Here is a 26,424-nt window from a genome sequence, read left to right as displayed (position 1 = left end):
ACTGAAGGATTGCTTGATTTTGTATTCAAATCGTAACTATTCACATCATCGTCTTCCTCATCATCAAAACCGAATCCTGGTTTAGCACCAAAATCCAAATAATCTGTTTCATTAGGTCTAATGCTATCCACACATAAACACGCATTTTGGTAAAAACTGAAATTATCTATGTATAACATATGTTCTTTCTATACATTGGCCAAGAGGCTTCTTATATTTTACAGTGATAATAAGAGTGCAGGTACCTTTATTAAGATTAATTACGGAGTAATATATACAACACCCTACGAAAACTATGTTAAAAAGGTAATCTAGAACCACTCAGCCATACATTTGGGATAGAAACCCAATTCTGTGGCAGTGTTAGATAGAGATCGCAACTCTTTCAGCAATTTCCGTCTTTCATAGAACACGGAACATGAAAGCGATGTACATTTTACACCACTTTCTACAACCCAATCTCCACCTCCACAGTGCCGGCATATCTGAGAAACATCACCAACGTATTAAACCTTTTCAGATAAACTAATAATAAAAGCAGACATTGTTATAAGAAATATATACAATATACAATGGCAAGTCTCCAAGAAAAATGAATCACGGGACTCATACGAAGAAAGACTGGGTGGAAAGTATTTAACAATTTTTAACAGCAAGAAAACTAAAAGGGGAAAGGGTATACAGAATTTATATTCTACTGAATACGTTTGGTATGATACCTTAATGTTTGAACCCCCTGAGTCAATATATTCAAAAAACTATTCGCTACAATATTTCGTGGACAAGTTTTGGTGGTGGATCCTGAGCCAGACTGTTTCAACAGTATTAAAAGGATGATGATCTGTACACCCCTAAAATTATCCATACACCACAAAACATGCATTATAATATCGTACTATACAACCCTCTAAAGCAGTTTTGGTGGTATATGGATAGATTTTGGTGGTGTAGGAATCACTGCCCATATAAAAAATGAGTTTCTTCGACCTATTACCGACCTAATTGACCCTAGGATATTGTATTCTCAACATCCGACCCAAAAAAGGTCAAATGACAACTTTTCGTAAATGGATAGGAGGCAGGTACAACTTTTCAGTTAGCCCATGTTTATTTTAAAATTATAATAAATAATAATAATAATAATACTTACGGCAGCAAGGTGTTGAATCTCTCTTTCCATCTTGGAGGTCCTTCCAGTTACAGCTACTGCAACAGCAGCTTCATTTCTAGAACATTCACTACATATAGGTGCCGCAGATGCCTGGACCAACTCACCACACATGATACAGTGTTTAGAGAGATAGTAGTAATCGATTCGGGTCCGGTGAGAATTCGGTCCATACGACTGGTTTTTCCCAACAGATTCTCTAATTGGCCGTGGCATGTCCAAAAACCATTGTCGTAAGTCAACACCCACAAGCCCAAACAGTCTTTGTAAAGCTGGAATTATTTGTTTGTTGATATAATACAAGTCGTTTAATCTATAGGGTGAATCGACTGCCAAAAGTTCCATTGGGTCAACTACCATGTCAGATAGTCGTGCACCAGGTTCACCATGAACCACCACGTATGGTATTCGTTCTGCATAACGTGGTTCAGCCCGAGGATCGGCTTTTATAGCTTTGGTTGCGACTATTGCAGATGGTGGAAGAGAAGAAACACGTGAACTGTAAGTACCTAAACGAACTTCCTTTGCGAATATAAAATCTTGAATAGAAACTCGGCCTGATAATATACGAGACCATTGACGTATCAAGTATGATTTGACCTGCAGAAACAAACAAATACAGAAAAAAAATAATTCTTCATTCATTTTATGATTTTTTTTTTTCTTTATGAATACCGGGTTAAAAAACATAAAGGTATAGCTGACCTTAGTAATATCCTGATTTTCAAAATAGTTTCTTAACGAACGCTCCATCATCTTGGAAACAGCTGCACATGTATCTCTGCGTATCGTCTCGATTCCTTTAGCATCAAAGACAGGTTTGACTTGATCGGGTTTTTCATAACTATAACCGACGTATCTTTTCTTTGTTATAAGAAAACAGGGTTGATAGACCTTCTCCATTTTTAGTACAACTGGATTAGGGTTCATCTTGGTTACAGCTGATGCAATCTCGTTTCCAATTTGGTGGGCTTCACTCACAGACCGTCCAGGAAGGAGTACAAACATGCTGCAAAGCATATTGCAACTACATTACACTCAAATATAGAAATAGAATGACTATTTTAAACATGCCACATGTCAAGAAATTTCACCATCAAAACTAAGCATTTTACATGATGTACAACTAAAACTACTACAAAGTTATAAATGAATTATACAAACAAAATACCTGTCAGTATCACCATATATAACTTTAGCCTTCCACTTATCATGTGTGTTCACAAGTTCAATAGCAGTCTCAAGCGTTCTGCGACCACACTGAACAATACTGTCTGCCAGCTCAGCGCAAGGCATGCGTCCACTAAAACCAGCAGCTGTATAGCCATACGTCACATTTGCTATTAATTTCAACGCGAGTTGTCGTGCATTATAGATCTGAAACAAGATTAGGAGTACGAGTAAAAGACTTGGTCAGTACAACGAAAGGGTGAGTTTACCCAAAGTGAAATCGTACCCGATGAAGTACTTTTTCTGAAGGTGACAACTTCTTTATTGCCTGTTTAACCATAATTCGTGTCGATAATATCTCGTCAAGTAACCTAGGAAGTATACCCTTACGGACCTGAATCATGCTATACAGAATTAATTTATATAAAGACTATCTTAAGCGACAGATGAAGAATAAAGCACAACATTTTTAACTGAGTCTTTCTCACAAGCAAAATGATCTATGATTTCATTACCTTTGAAGGTACATACATTACACCATTTGGAGTAAGCAAAACTTCATGTTTCAATTCCCGCAAAACATTTGTGTCTGGTGTATATGAACTAACACCGAGCGTATTTGGCTTTGAAGGTATAACCTTTCCGAGGCATGTAGAGTAGCAGAGATTATAAGCTATGACCATCGATGGATACAGAGACTGAAAGTCTAAAACAACAACAGGGTCTGCATAGAACCCAGATTCTGGCTCCATAACAAGTGGCAAGCATTCCATAGCAGGTTGATAAGCTACCTAATTAACATGAATTTGTTTTCAGAAAATGGTCCAAACATTTTGATACTGATATAGAGACGTAAGTATGTTGAGTAAAAACCTGTTGGCCTCCAGGAGAAATTGCAAGATAATTTTGTGTGTGCGCCAATCTTATTAACATTGATTCCACGCGATACTGGGAACCTCTTGAAAGAACAGAAAAGAAATCAATACCAAACACACGTGCAAGCTCTGATGTCCTGTTTATCTGCATATATACACACAAGTGATACGGTATAATGTCAATTTCGAGAAGTATTAGTCTATCTGATTCAAAAAGCACATCAAATACACCAGAAATAAATTCTAAGAAGAAGTTAATAAAACACTTAAAAATGTCTCCCTACATACCATATCAAGTTGGTTCATCACTTGAAAGTTCAATTTTGCCCTCTCTAGAACATATTCTATACATCGATATCGTGCTTTTCCAGGACCACTAGCGAACCACTTTGTTAATGTTCTGAAATTGATAGAAGGAACTTTTCGTCTAAGAACTGCTTCTATAACTGCTTCAGCTGTGTACATATTAAGCTTAACCTCACTGCGAACCAGCCGCCAAAGATTAAGGACAATTCTACCCCCAACATGGACCCCACTTGCATGAGTTCGGCCCCACTCATCCTCAATAATTGCATCATTTGGCAAATCAGTGTCAGAATTTAAGGCTTCAGGGAGAACATTACCCAAAATTCCATTATTTGGAATATCTGAGACTTCGGGATTAGATATAGGTTGAGACGGTGTGCGGGATATTTTATTAAGCAACCCAATTCCAAGAAATGCAGCCCGTTCAGCTAAGAAACCAAGTGAACCACCTTGAACATCCCAACCCATTAGTATATCTGGGTCAAGAATACTTACGAGTTTCATGAACTCATTAAACAGCTGGTTCTCTTGGGTACAAACTAACAACGTGCAACTAGTTATACCGTCCAGATTTCTGTGAGGTAAAAGCTCAAATGAGAAGTAGAAGACTGACCTTATAACCCTATATAACATTTTGCAGCATTTAAATAATTCAACAAATGACAATTAATTTTATGAGATGCTCTATTGCTAGGAATCTAGGATAATTCGCATAATGATATCCCAATTCAGGCTACCCTGAGAGGGTGATTATTTTTATTTAGATGTACGCAGCCTAATCGGGTTATCCCGTGAGAGTTTTCAACCATGTTTGATAACCATCTATCAAGCAGTGTGGAATTAGTTCACCTTCTAACAGCTGGTATCTCACTGCGCATGAGGACATAACTATTAATGGTGGTCTCATCATCTTCCTGAATAACAACTGCTATGAAATTGACAGCATCAAAACGTGGGTCAGGTCTCAAGTCTCCCCTAGATTCCGCTTGGACCTGTCAATAACTGCAGGCTTTAGTCCCATACATCAGCATCTTTAATGACACAAACAAAATTTCCAGTAATCCAGAATAAGTTTTATTTAAGCCAAGATAACCTCTATGCTGAACATGGTCAACTGCTGTCCTGCTCCAATGCTTGCAGGATCCTTAAATCCCGCTTGACTCAAAGGAGTCAGCATTTTTCCTTCGGGGCCTGATATCTGAGAGATATCTTGTGAGTAAACATTGCGCTGTTGCAATTGCTTGGATTTTTCTTCCGTTTTCGATACTGTTGGCAATTGCTTAGGTTTTTCTTCCATTTTCTCATTGGTCATGTCAGCAGAAGAATCTCGTGAGTCCATATCATGGCCAAGCGAACCTGTGATAATGCTAAAAACGAACATATATTTCATAGCATTATTCCTCAAGAAAGACAAGCTTTTAGTTGCAATTGTTCTATTTACAAGTGATATTCGTTTAAATAATAAAAGGTGAAGACAAAAGACAGATTCGACGAATTGAAGACGCAAACGACCAAAAAGCTCAAAAGAACAAAAGACAATCAAAAAGGTTCCAATTATTGATAAGAAACGTCTCAAATTCACAAGAGTACAAGATTCAAAACGCAAAGTACAAGATATTAAATTGTACGCGAGGACGTTCGAAAATCCGGAACCGGGACTAGAGTCAACTCTTAACGCTCGACGCAACGGACTAAAAATTACAAGTTAACTATGTATATAAATATAATATAATATATAATTAATTATATTAATTATATATATATTATATATATATATTAAAAACTGTCGGCAGCCAGAAACTCCAAGGGAGTAAATTGAAAATACCTCTCCGCGACTCGCGGAGTTTGAAGGCCTTTTTGCCGCGAGTCGCGGAGCCCCAAAAATCATTTCTGGCTATAAAGCCAACCGAATTCTGATCGAATTTTACACATATTTTCATCTCTCTCTCAATATATACGAGTAATATATATTTATATTTATAATTTATATTTTAATTTTAATTATAATTCTAATAATAAGGGTATGTTAGCAAATGTTGTAAGGGTGTAAGTCGAAATTCTGTCCGTGTAACGCTACGCTATTTTTAATCATTGTAAGTTATGTTCAACCTTTTTATATTAATGTCTCGTAGCTAAGTTATTATTATGCTTGTTTAAAACGAAGTAATCATGATGTTGGGCTAATTATTAAAATTGGGTAATTGGGCTTTGTACCATAATTGGGGTTTGGACAAAAGAACGACACTTGTGGAAACTAGGCTATGGGCTATTAATGGGCTTTATATTTGTTTAACTAAATGAAAGTTTGTTAATGTTAATATAAAGATTTACAATTGGGCGTCCCTATAAATTACCATATACACTCGATCGGACACGATGGGCGGGGTATTTATATGTACGAATAATCGTTCATTTAACCGGACACGGGAATGGATTAATAGCCACTAGAATAATTAAAACAGGGGTGAAATTACATTCAAGGGTAATTGGTGTAATTGTTAACAAAGTAGTAAAACCTTGGTTTACACGCAGTCGATAACCTGGTGTATTCATTAAACAAAGTATTAAAACCTTGTTACAATTCGAATCCCCAATTAGTTGGAATATTTATCTTCGGGTATAATAATAATTTGACAAGGACACTTGCAATTTATATTTATGACTGATGGACTGTTATGGACAAAAACCAGACGGACATATTGAATAATCCAGGACAAAGGACAATTAACCCATGGGCATAAAACTAAAATCAACACGTCAAACATCATGATTACGGAAGTTTAAATAAGCATAATTCTTTTATATCATATTTTATTTCCTTTATTTTATATTTAATTGCACTTCTAATTATCGCACTTTTATTTATTGTTATTTTATTTTATCGCACTTTTAATTATCGTACTTTTAATTATCGCAATTTTATTTTATCGCATTTTTATTATTCGCAATTTCATTATCGTTATTTACTTTACGCTTTAATTTAAAGTCTTGTATTTATTTTATATTTTAAATTAGGTTTTAACTGCGACTAAAGTTTAAAAATCGACAAACCGGTCATTAAACGGTAAAAACCCCCCTTTATAATAATAATATTACTTATATATATATTTGTATTTTTAATAAAAGTAAACTAATATAGCGTTGAGCTTTGTTTAAAGATTTCCCTGTGGAACGAACCGGACTTACTAAAAACTACACTACTGTACGATTAGGTACACTGCCTATAAGTGTTGTAGCAAGGTTTAAGTATATCCATTCTATAAATAAATAAATATCTTGTGTAAAATTGTATCGTATTTAATAGTATTTTCTGCGTAAAATATAAGCTATTTTATATACACCTCGCGAAACATCAAGTATTTTTGGCGCCGCTGCCGGGGAATCCATCTTAAAAGCCGGAAGCGCAACGCTAATATAAAAAAAAAAAAAAAAGATTTTTTTTTTAGTTTAATTTTATTAAAATTCGTTTTTGTAAAATTACGTTTTAATCATTCAAAAATATAAAAAGAAAAACAAAAATATAAGTATTTTTAGGATTTTGTTAAATATTTAAGTTTTATAAGTTTCTTTATCTTTATTTTAATTTATAAAAATAAAAATTTTATTAAAAATCGTTTATTTAAATTAAAAACAGAAAACAGAAAAATAAATAAAAATAAAAAAAGAAAAAAAAAAACGCGTAAAAAGTACTACCTGTCAACAGAATTCCTGAACCCCGCGACTTGCGGGGTTTTACTCTTTATTTGCCGCGACTCGCGGAGGCCCTCTGACACTCGGACAAAAACCCTAATCACGGGTTTTAATTTATTATTATTATTATTAATTACTTAATTATTATTATTATTATTAATTTTAGTTTTATTTTTACTTTTTACTTTATATATGTATTTTGTTTAATTAGTTTTAATTAAATTATAAAATTAGTAGTTTTATTAAATAAATAATATAAAAATAATATTTTTATAAAAATTGTACTTTTTACAACTTTTTGTATATTTTTATATTTTGTACCTTTTTAATCGTTGTAGCGTAATATTTGTATTTTTTAGCTCATAATTAATTTTAAACTTAGTTTTTGCTATAGTTATTTTTACTCCTATATTTTTAGGCTTTGCCGTAGAATTCCTTAAGTGCTTTTTCTTTAGACTAAGATTTAGGTGCTCTAGAATTTTGCGACACCTTTTTAAGTTTTAGTTTCTTTTTAAGTTATTTCCATTTGGGATTTAGTTTTTCTTGTAAGCTTTAATATTTTTAGACCTTTTACTATGTACCAATTATCATTTCAATTAGTAATATCAATTTGCGATTATAATTTTAAGTTAGTTGTAGTAATAAGGTTAAATTAGTTAAGTATTTTTAAGTTTTTATAAGTTTCTTTTATTTTTCCGTCACCTTTTATTTTTCAACCATTTTTTCTTTTTCGACATTTTTCGACGCGCAATCTTTTTCTTTCTTATTTCTCGCCATTCTAGTTTTAGGACTTAGAATTTTATTCTACTTCTTATCTAAATTTCTTAAAATTACGAAAATTTATTTTAAGTGGTTAAATTGATAGACATCAAAATTTTCTGGTTCGTAGTAATAGTTGGATTTGTACGTGGACCGGGTTATTGGAGCCAAACAGTCCTCAATTATATTGAGACCAAACGAATCCTGCCCCTCTGCTGCATCTTTTGGCTATTCGAAACGTGGGCAAAATCAGAAAAGTCTATTGATTAGATAACTTATTATAATTTTTCTTTCCTTTTAAAAACTAATAGGATATTCTGTGAATGCACCGAGCAAGACGTTCATCACCTTTTGTACGTTCACCACCTGTAACTCGATCAAGACATCGTTTAACAAATATAACCGCCGTTGATTTTTCTTTAGAATCGTCATCCAGTCGACCAAGTACTTCAGTTCAAATTTCCGATAATCCAGTTTTTGAAACAAACCTCACAATTGAGAATCCAGAAAATATTCAGGAACGGTTCAAAGATCCTGAACCATTAAACTTTCCTCCGGAACCACCAATCATTCAAACAGAGATTGTTGAGGAACGAACTATTAAATCAGAATCATTCAGTGATACCGAGTCAACAAATTCAATTATGGAGAATCTGGAACCTTTAAGCATGGAAGACCGAATGAGAGCTAAACGCACTGGCCAAGGTCACGCAATTACTCATCCAGACATTAATGCGCCAGATTATGAAATCAAAGGACAAATTTTACACATGGTGACTAATCAATGCCAATTTAGTGGTGCGCCGAAGGAAGATCCAAATGAACATCTACGTACCTTTAATAGGATCTGCACACTATTTAAAATACGAGAAGTGGAGGATGAACAAATATATCTCATGTTATTTCCCTGGACTTTAAAGGGAGAAGCCAAAGATTGGTTGGAATCGTTACCTGAAGGGGCGATTGATACATGGGACGTTTTAATTGACAAATTTCTTAAACAATTCTTTCCTGCATCTAAAGCCGTAAGACTTCAAGCAGAAATTGTTACGTTCACACAAAAGCCAAATGAAACTCTATATGAGGCGTGGACAAGATATGGAAAGTTATTAAGAGGATGTCCGCAACATGGTTTAGACACTTGTCAAATAGTACAAATATTCTACCAAGGATGCGACATCACTACAAGAAAAGACATAGATATAGCAGCTGGTGGTTCTATTATGAAGAAAACCGAAACTGATGCTTACAAAATTATTGATAATACTGCTTCCCACTCACATGAGTGGCACCAAGAAAAAGATATCATTAGATCATCTAAAGCAGCTAGAGCCGATTCTAGCCATGACTTAGATTCCATTTCCGCAAAGATAGATGCTGTGGAAAGACGAATGGAAAAGATGACTAAGGATATTCATGCTATACGAATTAGTTGTGAGCAGTGTGGAGGACCACATTTGACAAAAGATTGTCTAAGTATTGAATTAACAATGGAACAAAGAGAGAATATTTCATACATAAACCAAAGGCCTGGAAATAATTATCAGAATAATTATCAACCGCCAAGACCGATTTACAATCAAAACCAGAATTATAACCGAAATATTCCATACAATAACCAACAAGGTCCTAGCAATCCACAATTATCCAATAATACTTACAATCAGCAAAGACCGAATTTTCAAAACAAACCACCACAACAAACCGATGATAAAAAGCCGAATTTAGAAGATATGATGACGAAGCTAGTTGAAACTCAAACGCAGTTTTTCACATCTCAAAAACAAACAAATGAACAAAATGCACAAGCATTTAGAAATCAACAAGCTTCTATTCAAAATCTGGAACAAGAAGTAAGTAACCTAGCAAGGTTAATAGGTGAAAGAAAACCGGGAAGTTTACCTAGTGATACAAACGCTAATCCCCGGAATGAAACAGCTAAAGCTATTACCACAAGAAGTGGTACAACACTTAAACCACCTGAAATACCTGTAACTTCTGATGAAACTATTCCTACTCCACAAGAACCACAACCTGATCAAGATAAGGAAAAAGAACCGGTAGTTGAAAAGGTTAATGAAGATAACACAGTTAAGGATAAACCTTATGTTAAACCATACCAACCACCACTTCCTTACCCGAGTAAAATGAAGAAAGAAAAACTAGAAGCCGAGCAATCCAAATTCTTGGATATGTTTAAACAGATAAATGTAAATCTTCCTTTCATTGATGTGATTTCAGGAATGCCAAGATATGCTAAATTCTTGAAAGATCTAATCACAAATAGAAAGAAAATGGAAGAACTCTCGGCTGTTACTATGAATGCTAATTGTTCAGCAGTGCTGTTGAATAAGATACCAGAAAAACTATCTGATCCAGGAAGTTTCACAATTCCATGTTTTCTGGGTAGTCTTAGTTCAATAGAAGCATTGGCAGACTTAGGTGCTAGTATAAATCTAATGCCGTATTCACTATACGCTAAACTAGACCTTGGAGAATTGAAACCAACCAGAATAAGCATACAACTAGCCGATAGATCAATAAAATATCCTAGAGGGATAATGGAGAACATGCTAGTTAAAGTTGGTACTTTAGTATTTCCAGTAGATTTTGTTGTTTTAGACATGGAAGAAGATTCTCAAGTTCCTCTCATATTAGGAAGACCATTCTTAAACACGGCTAAAGCAATGATAGACGTGTTCGGTAAGAAACTGACCCTAAGTATAGAGGATGAGAGTGTTACCTTTTCAGTGGATAGAGCCATGCAACATCCACAATCTGCAGATGATACATGTTATTATATTCAAACTATAGATGCACATGCAGAATTATTAGAAGAATTTCCAGAATTACAAGGAACAGGAGAATGTTCTTTAGGAGAAGGAAATGAACCAATTGATGAAGCTGAAATGTTAGCTACACTTATAGCTAATGGATATGAACCAACAACAGAAGAAATTCAAATGCTAAAAGAAGAAGACAGATATCGATATAAATCATCGATAGAAGAACCTCCGAAATTAGAGTTAAAGCCACTTCCAAACCATTTGGAATACGCTTATTTACATGGTGAATCTGAATTACCTGTAATAATATCGTCTTCTCTTACTGAAAATGAGAAATCACAACTCATTTCTGTGTTGAAAGCTCATAAACCAGCCATTGCATGGAAAATTCATGATATTAAAGGAATAAGTCCTTCGTATTGCACACATAAAATCCTTATGGAAGAAGGTCATAAAACGTATGTGCAACGCCAACGAAGACTAAATCCTAATATGCAAGATGTAGTTAAGAAAGAGATTATTAAACTGCTAGATGCAGGTTTGATATATCCAATTTCTGATAGTCCATGGGTAAGCCCAGTTCAATGCGTGCCTAAGAAGGGTGGCATGACTGTCATCACAAATGAGAAAAATGAGCTTATTCCTACTAGGACTGTAACAGGATGGCGTGTATGTATTGATTATAGAAAATTAAATGACGCCACCAGAAAAGATCACTTCCCCTTACCTTTCATAGATCAAATGTTGGAAAGATTAGCCGGAAATAGTTACTATTGTTTTCTAGATGGATTTTCCGGATATTTTCAAATTCCAATAGCACCCGAGGATCAAGAAAAAACCACATTCACGTGCCCTTATGGTACTTTTGCTTACAAACGCATGCCATTTGGACTTTGTAACGCCCCTGCAACCTTTCAAAGGTGCATGATGGCGATTTTTCATGACATGATAGAAGAATGCATGGAAGTATTCATGGATGACTTTTCAGTCTTCGGTGATACATTTAAATCATGTCTAGTTAATCTGGAACGAATGCTAATTAGATGCGAAAAATCAAATCTAGTACTTAATTGGGAGAAATGCCATTTCATGGTTAAAGAAGGCATCGTTCTTGGACATAAAATTTCAAAAGAAGGAATTGAAGTGGATAGAGCTAAAGTAGATGTAATTGCTAAACTTCCACATCCCACCAATGTTAGAGGAGTTAGGAGTTTTCTAGGGCATGCCGGTTTTTACCGACGTTTTATAAAAGATTTTTCAAAAATTGCCACTCCTATGAATAAACTCCTAGAAAAGGATGCGCCATTCATCTTTTCAGATGAATGTATCAAATCTTTTAATATTCTTAAAGAGAAACTCACTAATGCACCGATCATGATAACACCAAATTGGAATCTACCATTTGAACTAATGTGCGATGCAAGTGATTTTGCAATGGGAGCCGTTTTAGGACAAAGGATTGAAAAACGATTTCAACCTATATATTATGCTAGTAAGACATTACAAGGAGCACAAACGAACTATACAACTACTGAAAAAGAACTCCTTGCTATTGTCTTTGCTTTTGACAAATTTCGATCATATCTAGTTCTAGCAAAAACGGTGGTCTATACCGACCATTCTGCTCTTAGATACCTATTTTCAAAACAAGATGCTAAACCAAGATTAATCCGTTGGATCTTACTCTTACAAGAGTTTGATATTGAAATCCGAGATAAAAAAGGAGCAGAAAATCTCGCCGCTGATCATCTTTCTCGTCTTGAAAATCCCGAATTAGAAGTTCTAAATGAATCGGCCATACAAGACAACTTTCCTGATGAATATCTATTGAAGATAGATTATAAAGAAATCCCATGGTTTGCAGACTATGCAAACTACTTAGTTTGTGGATTCCTTGAAAAAGGATTATCATACCAAAGACGAAAGAAATTCTTCAGTGATATAAAACACTATTTCTGGGAAGATCCACATCTGTTTAAAAGTTGTCCCGATGGAATAATACGCCGATGTGTATTTGGAGATGAAGCTAGTAAAATTTTAAACCATTGTCACACAGGACCAACAGGAGGGCATTATGGGCCTCAACTAACAGCAAGAAAAGTTTATGAAGCTGGATTCTATTGGCCTACAATTTACAAAGACGCACACCTTCTTTGCAAATCCTGTGATGCATGTCAAAGGGCCGGAAAAATAAGTCAACGCGATGAAATGCCACAAAATGTCATACAAGTATGTGAAGTATTTGACATTTGGGGTATTGACTTTATGGGTCCATTTCCAAAATCTCATAATAATTTATATATACTCGTAGCCATTGATTATGTATCTAAATGGGCGGAAGCACAAGCTCTCCCAACTAACGATGCACGAGTTGTAGTAAACTTTTTAAAACGTCTTTTTGCAAGGTTTGGAACACCGAAAGCTTTAATAAGTGATCGGGGTACTCATTTCTGTAATAATCAACTTGAGAAAGTTCTTAAAAGATATGGAGTAACTCATAAAATCTCCACCGCATATCATCCACAAACAAGTGGACAAGTTGAAAATACAAACCGAGCTTTAAAACGTATTCTAGAGAAAACCGTAGGATCAAATCCGAAGGAATGGTCCATTAAATTGGAGGATGCACTCTGGGCTTTTAGAACAGCCTACAAAACTCCAATTGGAACCACACCTTTTAGACTTGTTTATGGAAAAGCATGTCATCTTCCAGTAGAAATTGAACACAAAGCATTTTGGGCTTTGAAGACATGTAATCTTGATTTACATGAAGCCGGACGTCTACGATTAAGTCAACTAAACGAATTAGAAGAATTAAGACATGAAGCATACGAAAATTCGTTAATCTATAAAGAAAGAACGAAGAAATGGCATGATAAAAGAATCAGAAGTTCAAAAGAATTTAAAGAAGGAGACAGAGTTCTTCTTTTCAATTCACGATTCAAGCTATTTCCTGGAAAATTGAAATCGAGATGGTCTGGACCATTCATAGTAAAAAGAGTTTTCCCATACGGAACGATAGAATTAATAAATTCAAATGGGATTGAATTTAAAGTTAATGGTCACAGAGTTAAACATTACATACATGGTCCGATGGAAGTCGACAACGAAGTTAATCACAATTTCGACACCACAGCTAACTAAGTGTGGGGAGAATCAAGTCTTTAAAGGATAATATGTATTTCTGTTAGAGTTAGATTGTCTGTTTTCGTGTAGTTCTCGAAAATGGAACACGTATGGTCTTTCCCTAGCAGACCCTAAAGAACTAGTCTTCTCCCCCCATTCTGAATTTTTATTTTTTTTAGGTTTTTACAAAATGAAGACTGCCTGTGAACTAAACCATGGTCTAATGCTACACGCTTTGATCACTAAACGTAATAATGACATACTCCCGAGTGAATTAGTATCAGTAATCAGAGAAAGAATGGACGGAGTTAGAAAAGGATCCAGATGCGAAGATAATAAGTTACAATTTGGTAAAGGAAAATCAAAATCCGCAGCGAAAAGAAGAGCACGACACCTAGAAAAATGTCACAAATGCGGAAAATGGTCACATGGAGGTAAATGTTCAAATAATCAAACTTATTCAAATACCGAATTTGTTACTTTATGCAGAGACGGACCGTTCATATGTTTAGAAGAAAAGACAATGAATGCTAGAGGTTACGCCTATGCAGCCATGGAAGACCAATTAAACCGACTATCTTATGAATATAATAGATCATATAACTAAGAAATCTATTTCACAGGTATGTCTGTACAGTTTTTATTTTTATTTTTAACCTTTTGATAATAAACGCTAATTTGTTCGCTAAAAAGTATTAAATTGGTATTAAATAAAATTAGGTTTGGCGACCGAAATTATTGATATCATTCAAAAATTTATTACATCACTGCGAAATTTAACGTTTATTCTTAAGGTATAAATATCTTTAATCAATCAACCCAAAATATTTCAAAAATTCGTCATGAGTTAAATTAGGTCTTGGAACCGAAATTACTTTACCGAAAAGAGGGGCGCATATTTTTGATAATATTTGATTGATTAAAGTGAGATAAAAAGACAAAAAGATTTTTAATTTTATTTTTTTACCATGTTTTTAAAATTAATATTTAAATCTTAAATTAATATTGTAAACTTTGTAAAAACAATATTTTTAAAATTGTAAATATTTGAAAAATTAATATAAGTTTGGTATGAATTTATGAATTTTTAAATTAAGTTTGGTGTGAATTTTTAATTTTTAAAATATGAAATTTTAATTTTATGCATTTTAAATTTTGAGTTTGGTGTGAATTTTTAATTTTAATTTTGAATTTTATATTTAAGTTGTGTGAATTTAAAAACAAAAATTTACTTTATCTCATTAAGTTAAGAATATGATTTTTAAAATTCGTCGTAAGTTGAAGACTAGGTCTTTGAACCGAAATTGCTTTACCCGAGGGAGGGACGAGAACTTTTATTATCATTATTTTTAATCTTATTGATTTAAAGTATGCCAAAAACATTGAAAAAACCCAAAAATCTTAGCTTTTAAAACAATCGCTACAAAAAGACAAATTTTAAAATTTTGTCGAGGGACGGACTAGGACATCGATCCGAAACGACCTCGTCCTAAATAACAAGGGAAACAAAATTTTAAAATTAATTTCTTAATTGTTTTATAAGTTAAAGATTATAAAAAAAAAAAAAAAAAAAAAAAAAAAAAAAAAAATAACTCCGCGACTCGCGGAGTTTTGAGTGAAAACCTCCGCGACTCGCGGAGGGACAAAATTACAGAAAAAAAATATAACCAGCTGCTCGATCAGTCACTCTCCCACACACAAACACACTGCATAAACACCCGAAAAAGAACCCGAAATACTGCGAATTTCACCCCCAAAAATCTCAATTTTTAACCGTTAATCACCAAATTTTTTGCTACAATCATGTTGAGAAGGATGATATCTAGGAACTACTCAAGAAAACAGGTACAATTACACCCCAAATCACCTTTAAATCCGAATTTTAGTGTGTTCTTGAGCATATTTTCATAATTTGAATTTTGTTAATTTTTAGTGTAATTAGTGTTAAATTGTTAGTATATTATGCATGTATAACCTAGATTGATGCTTGTTAACATGATTTGAAGCCAAAAACTTCAAAATCTTTAGAATCTAGGGTTTGTGTTCTTGAGCAAAATTGGGGCTTTTTGATATAAACAGGTTATGGCCGATTTTTGTCATGAATTGTTGCTAAATTGAGTAGTGTAACATGTCTAGGTAGTTAAATGATCCAAACTTTGAGCCTAAACATGATTTTGAGAATTAAAGTGGACTTTTTCAAGTCCAAAATTCATGAACTTGATTTTTGAAAGATAATGCCATTTGAGACTTGTTTATTTGCTAGTAATGATTATTTTGACATGTTATTTGAGTTGAATGCTTATGAACTTGGCGAAAATTTTCGTATATGCTTATTTGAAAAAGTGTAGATTTGATAAAAATGTGAAAATAAGCTTAAGTTTGATATAAATTGATAATGTCATTGTAATTATTTTAATTGATGATTTTGCTGACACTAATGCATATTTGGATGCACAAAATTTGTGTTTGATGTGTTTTGCAGAGTGAAAGGGGTGAATCTTCATCCCAAGCCCGCCATGCTCCTGCTGAGAACTTGGAACAACAGGAGGTAGATAACTACTACAAGCAGGATGTACCTCATCCAGTCATGACCTTTTCAGATATGCACTTGGAACAGTTACACCCGAACCTGCGATTTGACAGACTTTGGATAGATTATCCAAAATATCAACGGGGTTTGCATACTCTTCACTCTAAGGTTATTGAGGTACCAAGGGTCATAGAATGGGGACCCTTGGAAGCTGTAGAATTGGCCGGGCCAATTAGGGAATTACTGGTACAGAGGTATGGTAATTCTTCTTTTAATGACTGGATATGTTTATTCACCATACGCAGACCTGTATATAAAGTATGGTGTGAAGAGTTGTTATGTAGTATAGAGTTGAATGATCGGGTAGCTAGTTTAACCGATCGTTCTTTTATTAGATTTTTGTTAGGCGGTTCGATGCGCCACATGTCTTTACTAGACATGGCTCAGGCTTTACGTATATATACGCCTGAGGAATTAGCGTCTGCCGATTGTAGAGGATTGATACTAAACGGTAGGAAAATAGATGAGAATTTTGATACACACGGTGTGTGGAGTCAAATGACAAGCCATCACCGTTTTAAAGGGGGAAACTACTCTTATTTGGATATAGATAGAGCCGAATTAAGAGTAATACATAGATTTTTAGCTAACTCGATTACACAAAGGGGTAAAAACAAAGAAAAGGTAAATGAACAAGATTTGTTTTACCATATGTGTATTCGAGACCCACACAGCGCTGTAAGTATACCATATTGTGTGGGTTATTATTTATCAGCTATGGTTCGAGGGATGCGTCCACATAGCATAATAGGAGGTGGTATTTTTATTACTTTGATTGGTGAATATCTCGGTGTGGATATAAGTCGGGGGGGATTATTAGTAGAAGAGCCGGAACCCCGCGACACTATAGGTTTAAATGTATACCATGGTGCGAAAGTGTTGAAGCGGCGAAATAACGCCGCAGTACGATACAATGGTAGACATCCACAGGTAGAGAGAAACCAGGAACAAGGTAATGTAGGAGGGGGGAACCAGATGCAAGAAATGCAAAGGTTTATAGCTTCTCAGGAATACGAAAATGCTAGACAGAGAGCATTTGAAGATTGGCAAGTTCATCAGAACCAGATCATAGCGCATTGCCAACACATAGGTAGAAACTATATTCCTACACCGAAACCCGTCTTCCCTCCTTGGTCGATAGAGATGCAGCCACCATATCCTACGTATGACCCTGCCGAGGCATTCTATAGCACTTATGGTTATGCGTGGAACCCCTATTGGTACCAATATCATCCTTAGTTTACTTATTTTTATTTTTATTTTGTAATTTGTAATTATTGATATGTTTAATATTTTTTGTTAATATTGTAATCATTTTTATATTTATCTAACTTTTATTCTTAGATTTTAATAATTTTTGAATGTGGGGTAATATACCAAACTTCAAAAATATGTATATATGTTTGCAGTTTATCTTATGTACACAACAGGGTAAAACAACGCATTTTCAAAGACTGGCATTAAGTTCAGCAAAAGCAAGTAATTTTGACGACAATGATGCAAAATACATGTGAAATAACAACAAGACGGAATGAACAAATGACGTGCACCATTTATCATTCAGCAAACAAACGCCAATATATTTGGAAACTTTGGTAAAAATTTAATCATTTTCACACAAATCACCCTCAATAATTTAAATTGTTACTGATTTCTTGCAAATGAGGGCATTGCAAGATCTTAAGTGTGGGAAGGGGTTAAATTCTTTCGGATTTTAAAAATTTTTATATTAAACACTTGGTTACCATTAAAAATACTAGTAAAGCAGTAGTTGTATTAGAATCTAGTGCTCTCTGATAAAAAAGAACAGCCCTAGTCTTATATACTGACTACCCAATTCTAGTAAAATTTTTCAAAATTTTCAATTAAATGAATTAAAATCATGTTTATACATATTTATGAACGATAAAACTAGGTTTCAAACACCGAAATTATTGTTACCTCGGAAAGGACATAAATTGAGAAACAAACTAAAATGTTAAAATTCATTTAAAATGGAATAGAGGACGATAAAAAGAAAAATAAAAAGCCAAGTGTGGGAAAATTTACCAAATTATTTTAAACATATGTCACAAATATCTGTAACAAATAACTGAAAATACTTTTGCTTTGGACTAAACTAAACTGTTTTACCCGATGAAAGAAAAGAAGAGATGGATCTACACGATGAATCAATTCCATCATTAAAAGGAAGTAAAGTCTTCCGAAAAAGACACGCGCTTCTTGATTTAGGTCATGAAGTTGTCGTCCAGACCAGCTGTAGGTTGACGAAAAATCTAGAAAAGTCATCACTAAAATCAGCAGGAAATCCACGGACCTCAGCATTAAACAGGGTCGCCAAGTGGTCAGATTTATCCTAACCATGAGAAGGATTTATCTCGTACAATGGGGAGGCACCATGCAAAATTAGCTGGATAAGACTAATGAATCAGATCCCCAGAAAGGATAATCTCCTTAAAGATTAAAAATCAGCTTTTAAGACTGATATTACTCAATCCTAGAGATTGACCTTAAAGATTGAGAATTACAAACTCATGGAATTCAATGATATCTAAACTCGAGCTTGAACGAGAAAATATTTTGATCAAAATTATAAACCGATTTGTTTTCTGAAAACCCTATTTTCAATGCGTTCATTACCATTGAACGTAAAATCCTAGGAATTCACCTGGAATTCATTAGGTCACCTGAACCAAATCGGGTGTCAACCGTAAGAACGGTGGTTGCATAGCATGGTCAAAGACAGGACCTTGTGCCAGACCGAAAAATTATAAGGGTGAGCTTTACTATTGCTCCTACCAAGGATAGTAATTGCGTCCGACACGTTATAGACCATAATCAAAAGCATGTCACGGGACATTGCCTTAACAGTTGCTTGTTCAACGCTTTCCTTTACAACCGGACGGTAGTTTGCCGAAAGGTAATATACGGAACAAGTAAACTGGACGTGTTGCTTTCCAAATACAAGGTTAGCAAGTGGGTGACACAAAACCGCAAGTTTTGAGCTAAAATTTTCAAATCTGAAACCCACTAAACCCACAAAAATATTTTGCAAACACCGGTAAAGGGTTATTCCGGAAAACTTATCTAGGGTAAAAACTAGATTTAATTTTCAAAAGATCAAATGTTTTCATAAAGATCCAATTTCCTTAATGGATCTAAATTTTTATAGTCATGTGGGACTGTAAACCATATCGTTACTACCATTGTTTATACCGCCGTATAGAAATCACTGATGTACAAAGTGTGAAGAATAAAGAAGTGATTCTAGTATTTCAAGACAATATTGCTTGAGGACAAGCAACGCTCAAGTGTGGGAATATTTGATAATGCTAAAAACGAACATATATTTCATAGCATTATTCCTCAAGAAAGACAAGCTTTTAGTTGCAATTGTTCTATTTACAAGTGATATTCGTTTAAATAATAAAAGGTGAAGACAAAAGACAGATTCGACGAATTGAAGACGCAAACGACCAAAAAGCTCAAAAGAACAAAAGACAATCAAAAAGGTTCCAATTATTGATAAGAAACGTCTCAAATTCACAAGAGTACAAGATTCAAAACGCAAAGTACAAGATATTAAATTGTACGCGAGGACGTTCGAAAATCCGGAACCGGGACTAGAGTCAACTCTTAACGCTCGACGCAACGGACTAAAAATTACAAGTTAACTATGTATATAAATATAATATAATATATAATTAATTATATTAATTATATATATATTATATATATATATTAAAAACTGTCGGCAGCCAGAAACTCCAAGGGAGTAAATTGAAAATACCTCTCCGCGACTCGCGGAGTTTGAAGGCCTTTTTGCCGCGAGTCGCGGAGCCCCAAAAATCATTTCTGGCTATAAAGCCAACCGAATTCTGATCGAATTTTACACATATTTTCATCTCTCTCTCAATATATACGAGTAATATATATTTATATTTATAATTTATATTTTAATTTTAATTATAATTCTAATAATAAGGGTATGTTAGCAAATGTTGTAAGGGTGTAAGTCGAAATTCTGTCCGTGTAACGCTACGCTATTTTTAATCATTGTAAGTTATGTTCAACCTTTTTATATTAATGTCTCGTAGCTAAGTTATTATTATGCTTGTTTAAAACGAAGTAATCATGATGTTGGGCTAATTATTAAAATTGGGTAATTGGGCTTTGTACCATAATTGGGGTTTGGACAAAAGAACGACACTTGTGGAAACTAGGCTATGGGCTATTAATGGGCTTTATATTTGTTTAACTAAATGAAAGTTTGTTAATGTTAATATAAAGATTTACAATTGGGCGTCCCTATAAATTACCATATACACTCGATCGGACACGATGGGCGGGGTATTTATATGTACGAATAATCGTTCATTTAACCGGACACGGGAATGGATTAATAGCCACTAGAATAATTAAAACAGGGGTGAAATTACATTCAAGGGTAATTGGTGTAATTGTTAACAAAGTAGTAAAACCTTGGTTTACACGCAGTCGATAACCTGGTGTATTCATTAAACAAAGTATTAAAACCTTGTTACAATTCGAATCCCCAATTAGTTGGAATATTTATCTTCGGGTATAATAATAATTTGACAAGGACACTTGCAATTTATATTTATGACTGATGGACTGTTATGGACAAAAACCAGACGGACATATTGAATAATCCAGGACAAAGGACAATTAACCCATGGGCATAAAACTAAAATCAACACGTCAAACATCATGATTACGGAAGTTTAAATAAGCATAATTCTTTTATATCATATTTTATTTCCTTTATTTTATATTTAATTGCACTTCTAATTATCGCACTTTTATTTATTGTTATTTTATTTTATCGCACTTTTAATTATCGTACTTTTAATTATCGCAATTTTATTTTATCGCATTTTTATTATTCGCAATTTCATTATCGTTATTTACTTTACGCTTTAATTTAAAGTCTTGTATTTATTTTATATTTTAAATTAGGTTTTAACTGCGACTAAAGTTTAAAAATCGACAAACCGGTCATTAAACGGTAAAAACCCCCCTTTATAATAATAATATTACTTATATATATATTTGTATTTTTAATAAAAGTAAACTAATATAGCGTTGAGCTTTGTTTAAAGATTTCCCTGTGGAACGAACCGGACTTACTAAAAACTACACTACTGTACGATTAGGTACACTGCCTATAAGTGTTGTAGCAAGGTTTAAGTATATCCATTCTATAAATAAATAAATATCTTGTGTAAAATTGTATCGTATTTAATAGTATTTTCTGCGTAAAATATAAGCTATTTTATATACACCTCGCGAAACATCAACCTGCAAAAAAGTAAACAATAATTGAACACTTCTAACATTGTCACTTGATGAGACTAAAATGATTTTACCTTTTGATGATGAAGATTCTTCTCTCGTAGCATTTACGCTTTGTCTCGCTACATCTAAAATCAAAAAGTCAAAAAAAAAAAAAATTACACTGAACATATTATATAACTTTTATTATAAATTGGATGTAGTAGTAGGTTTTGTACCATCATGAAGCAGCCACTTATTAACATCATCTGCTGATGGAGGTGAAATTACAGGTATCAACATATATAAATAGGAACCATCAATAAGATGCGTAGGAGAACCTATGGCTTGTTCTTGACCAGGAATCGGTTCATCTATTTTAGACGCCGTGTGCTTATCTTCTTGATAATCCCCATCAGAAAAAGGGGGCAACTCATCAATGACATTATCCTTAACTACATGATGCAGAAGACTGATAAGTACTCAGATTGCAGCAAAGTGTTATCGGTAACTACATAACGCTATACTTCTAAAAAAGGGGCATCATAAAACCAATCTTTTTTAGAAAAAATCAAGCTTTTTCTCATATTTTCGAAGTTTTCATACAAAATACTGGCATTTCTTCAAAAAATAGTTTAAATGTTACACACACATTTAAAAACAGTAGTATGGAAATTTAATTTCATAAAAATAAAATTGGAAGATTCTCCTTTTACTTTTTGAATACCCAATTATTGATCCGCCAAAATGGGTTGATCTATTAGATCAAGTTTCTATGCCTGTTGGATCAGTCTTGTCCAAATCAAGATCCAACAATTAATACACCTGTGTTAAACTAGTGAAGAAAGAAACTTTGGAGCAATGTTCCAACCTATTTCTTCAGCCTTATCACAATATTCCGGATGACAGACACCAGGCGTAACTGCTGGTGATGAACTAACTGACTGGGGTCCAGTTGCCAAGTGGCAACTGGTAGGACTGATCTCTTGCTGATCACCTGAAATGACAGATGGACCAATATCGAGCTGGTCACTACTTTGTTTTAGGGAAGAAATCGTGTTGTAGTAAGTTTCCTTGTCTGGTTCAACCTTTGTGTGATGATGAATTTCCATTTTTGGAGAGTCACCCCGATGATGACGCTTTCTCCTCATCAGATCCCGAACAGAGCACCCATCTATGGTATTAATTTCACTATCAAATCTACCAACTTTAACGTCTGTCGGTTGACTAGTCGTGTTAGATAGACAAAAAGGCAAAGGGCCCCACAAAGGACTTTTTCTTTTGTGCTTTTTGCTGAAGCTTGAACTGGAATCAAGTTGTACTCTATCTTTATCTTTCTTCTTCTCTATCTCAACAGGGTCACCATCATGATAGATAGGTTTTTTACCATCACCAGAACCATCTATTTGAGGTATTTCTTTCTTTGAATTTAGTCGAGAAGGAGAATCACAATCAGCAGTTTTACTTTCACTCCTACATTCTACGTTAATTGAATCTTGAACAGAATCAAGAATGTCCTGACATTCTTGTTGGGATGCACTAATGAATTCCATATCAGCTTTTTCCAGCACTTGATTAATCGTTGTTGCAGGCATTAATGGACTTAGAATGGTCTCTCGTCTAAGTTCATCATCAGAGTTTATATCTTCTGCAGCTTGAGAAGAGGCTAGCCAATTTAAAAGCCTTAAAGCTTCTGGATCTTCTGCAGTAAAACTGCATTGTGAATCTTGTGATACCAGAGGCTTCATTTTGTTTAGTGACTGTAAATGTCCACTGCCAATCAATTCTTCTCCATCAATTGTATCTTTTCTAGATTGTGAAAGCATTTTATTAGGCTCAACTGGTGTACAAGGTGAAGAATTGTCAGTATTGTACAATTCAAATAGTTTATTTTCATATTCATCTTTATTAGACAGCACAGTCAAAACATTATGCGGGCTAGGTTTTTCAGGATCAGATGATATGGTTTCTATATGCTGTCCATTCCTCTCAAACTCCTGTAACAATGAAAAATAAGTCAAAACCAACATATTTTAATGTGAAGTTCACACGCACTGTAGATCCACTAAAGAGAACAAGAGGATATTTATAAGATTGAAAACCTCCCAAATTGGTATGAGTGACTGAACCATTCTGACATCAGAAAGGGTTTGTGACAATGATGAGTACAATTTATATTGCTGGTTAAGGATATCTGCCAATAATCAAATTAAGATGATTAGTCATTACACATTAGCATGTAGTTACATGAACTTTGAGAAACTTTAGGGACTACAAACACAATTAACCATCAATAGCAGCATCTCCCTCAAGTTCACAAACACTCTGACGTTTAACAAAGTTATTCTCGAAATTTTGACTAGGAAAGTTCCAAATCCAAGTGTCGGGAATAGTAGATGACAGCCAAACGGGAGATACTAGACATACATCATCACTTGAATCTGCCTGACAGATCCCACATATGAGAAAACCATTGTACATTCAACTTATCGTGTTCATATATATCAAATACCATAATTATATGACCACAACAATAACCTGTGAATTAGTAGCCTTGGAAAATTTATCCATTTGTTGTTTATGTTGTGCATAATCATTAGCCTTCCTCTTGGTGAAAACATGTGGTACTGGATGCCGGAATTTCATATTTGATACATGTAGGTGGCCCATTCCTTGCAAGTTATAATCAACCTAAATAATGTGAAAGACATTACTGAAGGAAACAATAAAAGAACTGATACAGTTATTCAATAGAAAAATAACTACACATCTTGTATTCTATGAAGTAAACATAAGAGATAACAACAGACTCGAGAAACCAAAAATTAGCTAGTTAAAGTGTGCTTACCAGGAACTGGAGAAGATATGGAATATGTGATTCATGAGGCTGCAAACTTTTCTCAAGGACTGAACCACTCTGAGAATTAGAATTTCATTAGTGAGTTGACGTTAAGAATATTGAAAGAAAATAAAACACTTGTTTTTAATAAAACGAGTCGCTATCCAATTAGACATAAAAAAAATGTTAATGCATTATAGCAATGACATATAATAGTGTAAATTTTACCAGAAGAAGGTTTGCTGCCCGAGAAACATCTTGTGGATGATATCTTTAATTTCTGTCAAGGAACTGATAGCATAACTCAAAGTAGTACAATATAACGTACGAACGGTAGGGGAAAAAGAAAACTGAAACATTTTGAATGGTACAACTACAAAATGTCACAAAACACAATTATGAGAATAAGAAAGGAAAAAATACAACAAAAAACTACTCAAAATAATAGGATACAGGTAAAGCTTCGCATATAGTTGCTCAGATCCATCATAACCATAAAACCTTCTTGCACGGACAAGACTGCAACCATGTACATGCTGACGTTTTGAACCAGCACTACCTTTTAGCTGAAAGAGTTAAAGAATTCAGTAATAAACATCAGTACCTATCTTTAACAAGACAAATGCGGCCATATACACATATCTTAGACTACCTTCAATGCCTTCTCAAGAGCAAGAGAAATCACTCGCACACAAGCATCCCCTAAGCATTAGTGAGCCCATGATGAGTAAAAAGGATAATCAACAAAATAACCAAAATGCTATTAATCATTACCTATCATTACAACATCAAGTAAATGGATAAAGTTTACCCTGTTCATGCAGCCTAATCGGGTTATCCCGTGACCACCGTTTCTGACCATTTCCCTTGCCACCCCAAGATATGCCGCTAGGTGCTATTGAGGTTTAAACCTGAGACCTCTAGGGATGGTTCATGACGACACCAAGCATATACTCAAATGGAGATTTAAGGTTACTCAGAAGGTTCAGAATCTCTAACTTTCATTCATATAAATTCATATTATATATACAGTATCTTATCAAAACAGTTTCTTGATTTTATAAACACATTCCAACATATACAGACCGAAAGAAAAACAGTGTCATACCTTCCAGATCTGGTTGATCTACTATATCTGAACAAGGAACGTATAAATACGGTAAAGCCTGCGTAACAATCAAGACAAATTCTTAATAAATGAATAATCAACAAGACGCACTCAGATGATAACAGCAGTTCAAATAATCTATAGTTTAACACTACGATTCGTGATAACATCGATTCAAACATAAACTATGATTCTTAAAATCACCACTTCAAGTAAACAAAAGTATAAACTCTACTCGATGAATATGCAAACAAGTCTTCTGACCCGCTGGAGTTGACCCGTATACCCTGATCACAGGAACCTCATTCACCTTTCCACCTATATCCCATTCAATTCAAAAAATTCAAAAAATATAAATAAAAGAAACAACCGTAAATTTGCGAAATATCTTATGTTCTTCATGAAAGTTCCTTAAAATCATTTTTGTAAATAACTATGTAAGCATACGTGTATAGAACAACATATTTATGAGCAAAAAAGTGTATTGTTTGATTGATAATAATAAGAATGATTACCTTGAAAACTACTGTAACAGAAATCAAGGTCTGGAATTGGGGGAGACATGTAGTAATCAATTGATACTATTCGAACACTGAAAATTTTCGAATTAGCTTGCGAATCTTCCATTAATGTCTAAATTTGTTAAACTGAAACCTCGAATTGTTTACAATCGATCTTAGTCGAAATTTAGGGTTTGAAAGGATTTGGATTG

At 34.1% G+C, this 26,424-nt stretch overlaps 2 protein-coding genes across 2 annotated transcripts; both read right to left on the bottom strand.

The window, feature by feature from the left end:
* On the bottom strand, positions 1-23,629 carry LOC139885660 (DNA polymerase zeta catalytic subunit). The gene is made up of 13 exons (XM_071869408.1): positions 22,637-23,629; positions 22,005-22,220; positions 21,861-21,914; positions 4,613-4,875; positions 4,369-4,511; positions 3,502-4,093; positions 3,212-3,358; positions 2,854-3,129; positions 2,625-2,732; positions 2,340-2,545; positions 1,874-2,177; positions 1,151-1,768; positions 1-485 (listed from the first exon to the last, which is right to left on the bottom strand). Exons 1-13 carry the CDS (start codon positions 23,589-23,591, stop codon positions 312-314), a joined length of 4,056 nt encoding a protein of 1,351 aa, XP_071725509.1. The 5' UTR covers positions 23,592-23,629; the 3' UTR covers positions 1-311.
* Positions 23,625-26,424, bottom strand: LOC139885661 (DNA polymerase zeta catalytic subunit-like). Its single transcript, XM_071869409.1, has 10 exons — positions 26,228-26,424; positions 25,948-26,030; positions 25,713-25,770; positions 25,257-25,306; positions 25,058-25,170; positions 24,833-24,875; positions 24,614-24,682; positions 24,304-24,456; positions 23,868-24,210; positions 23,625-23,762 (listed from the first exon to the last, which is right to left on the bottom strand). Exons 1-9 carry the CDS (start codon positions 26,337-26,339, stop codon positions 24,049-24,051), a joined length of 843 nt encoding a protein of 280 aa, XP_071725510.1. The 5' UTR covers positions 26,340-26,424; the 3' UTR covers positions 23,625-23,762; positions 23,868-24,048.

This window comes from Rutidosis leptorrhynchoides, chromosome 1 (assembly GCF_046630445.1).
Source record: "Rutidosis leptorrhynchoides isolate AG116_Rl617_1_P2 chromosome 1, CSIRO_AGI_Rlap_v1, whole genome shotgun sequence".
NCBI classification, from domain to species: domain Eukaryota; kingdom Viridiplantae; phylum Streptophyta; class Magnoliopsida; order Asterales; family Asteraceae; genus Rutidosis; species Rutidosis leptorrhynchoides.
The sequence above is the reverse complement of the archived record's forward strand: the minus strand, read 5'-3'. Positions and strand labels throughout refer to the sequence as shown.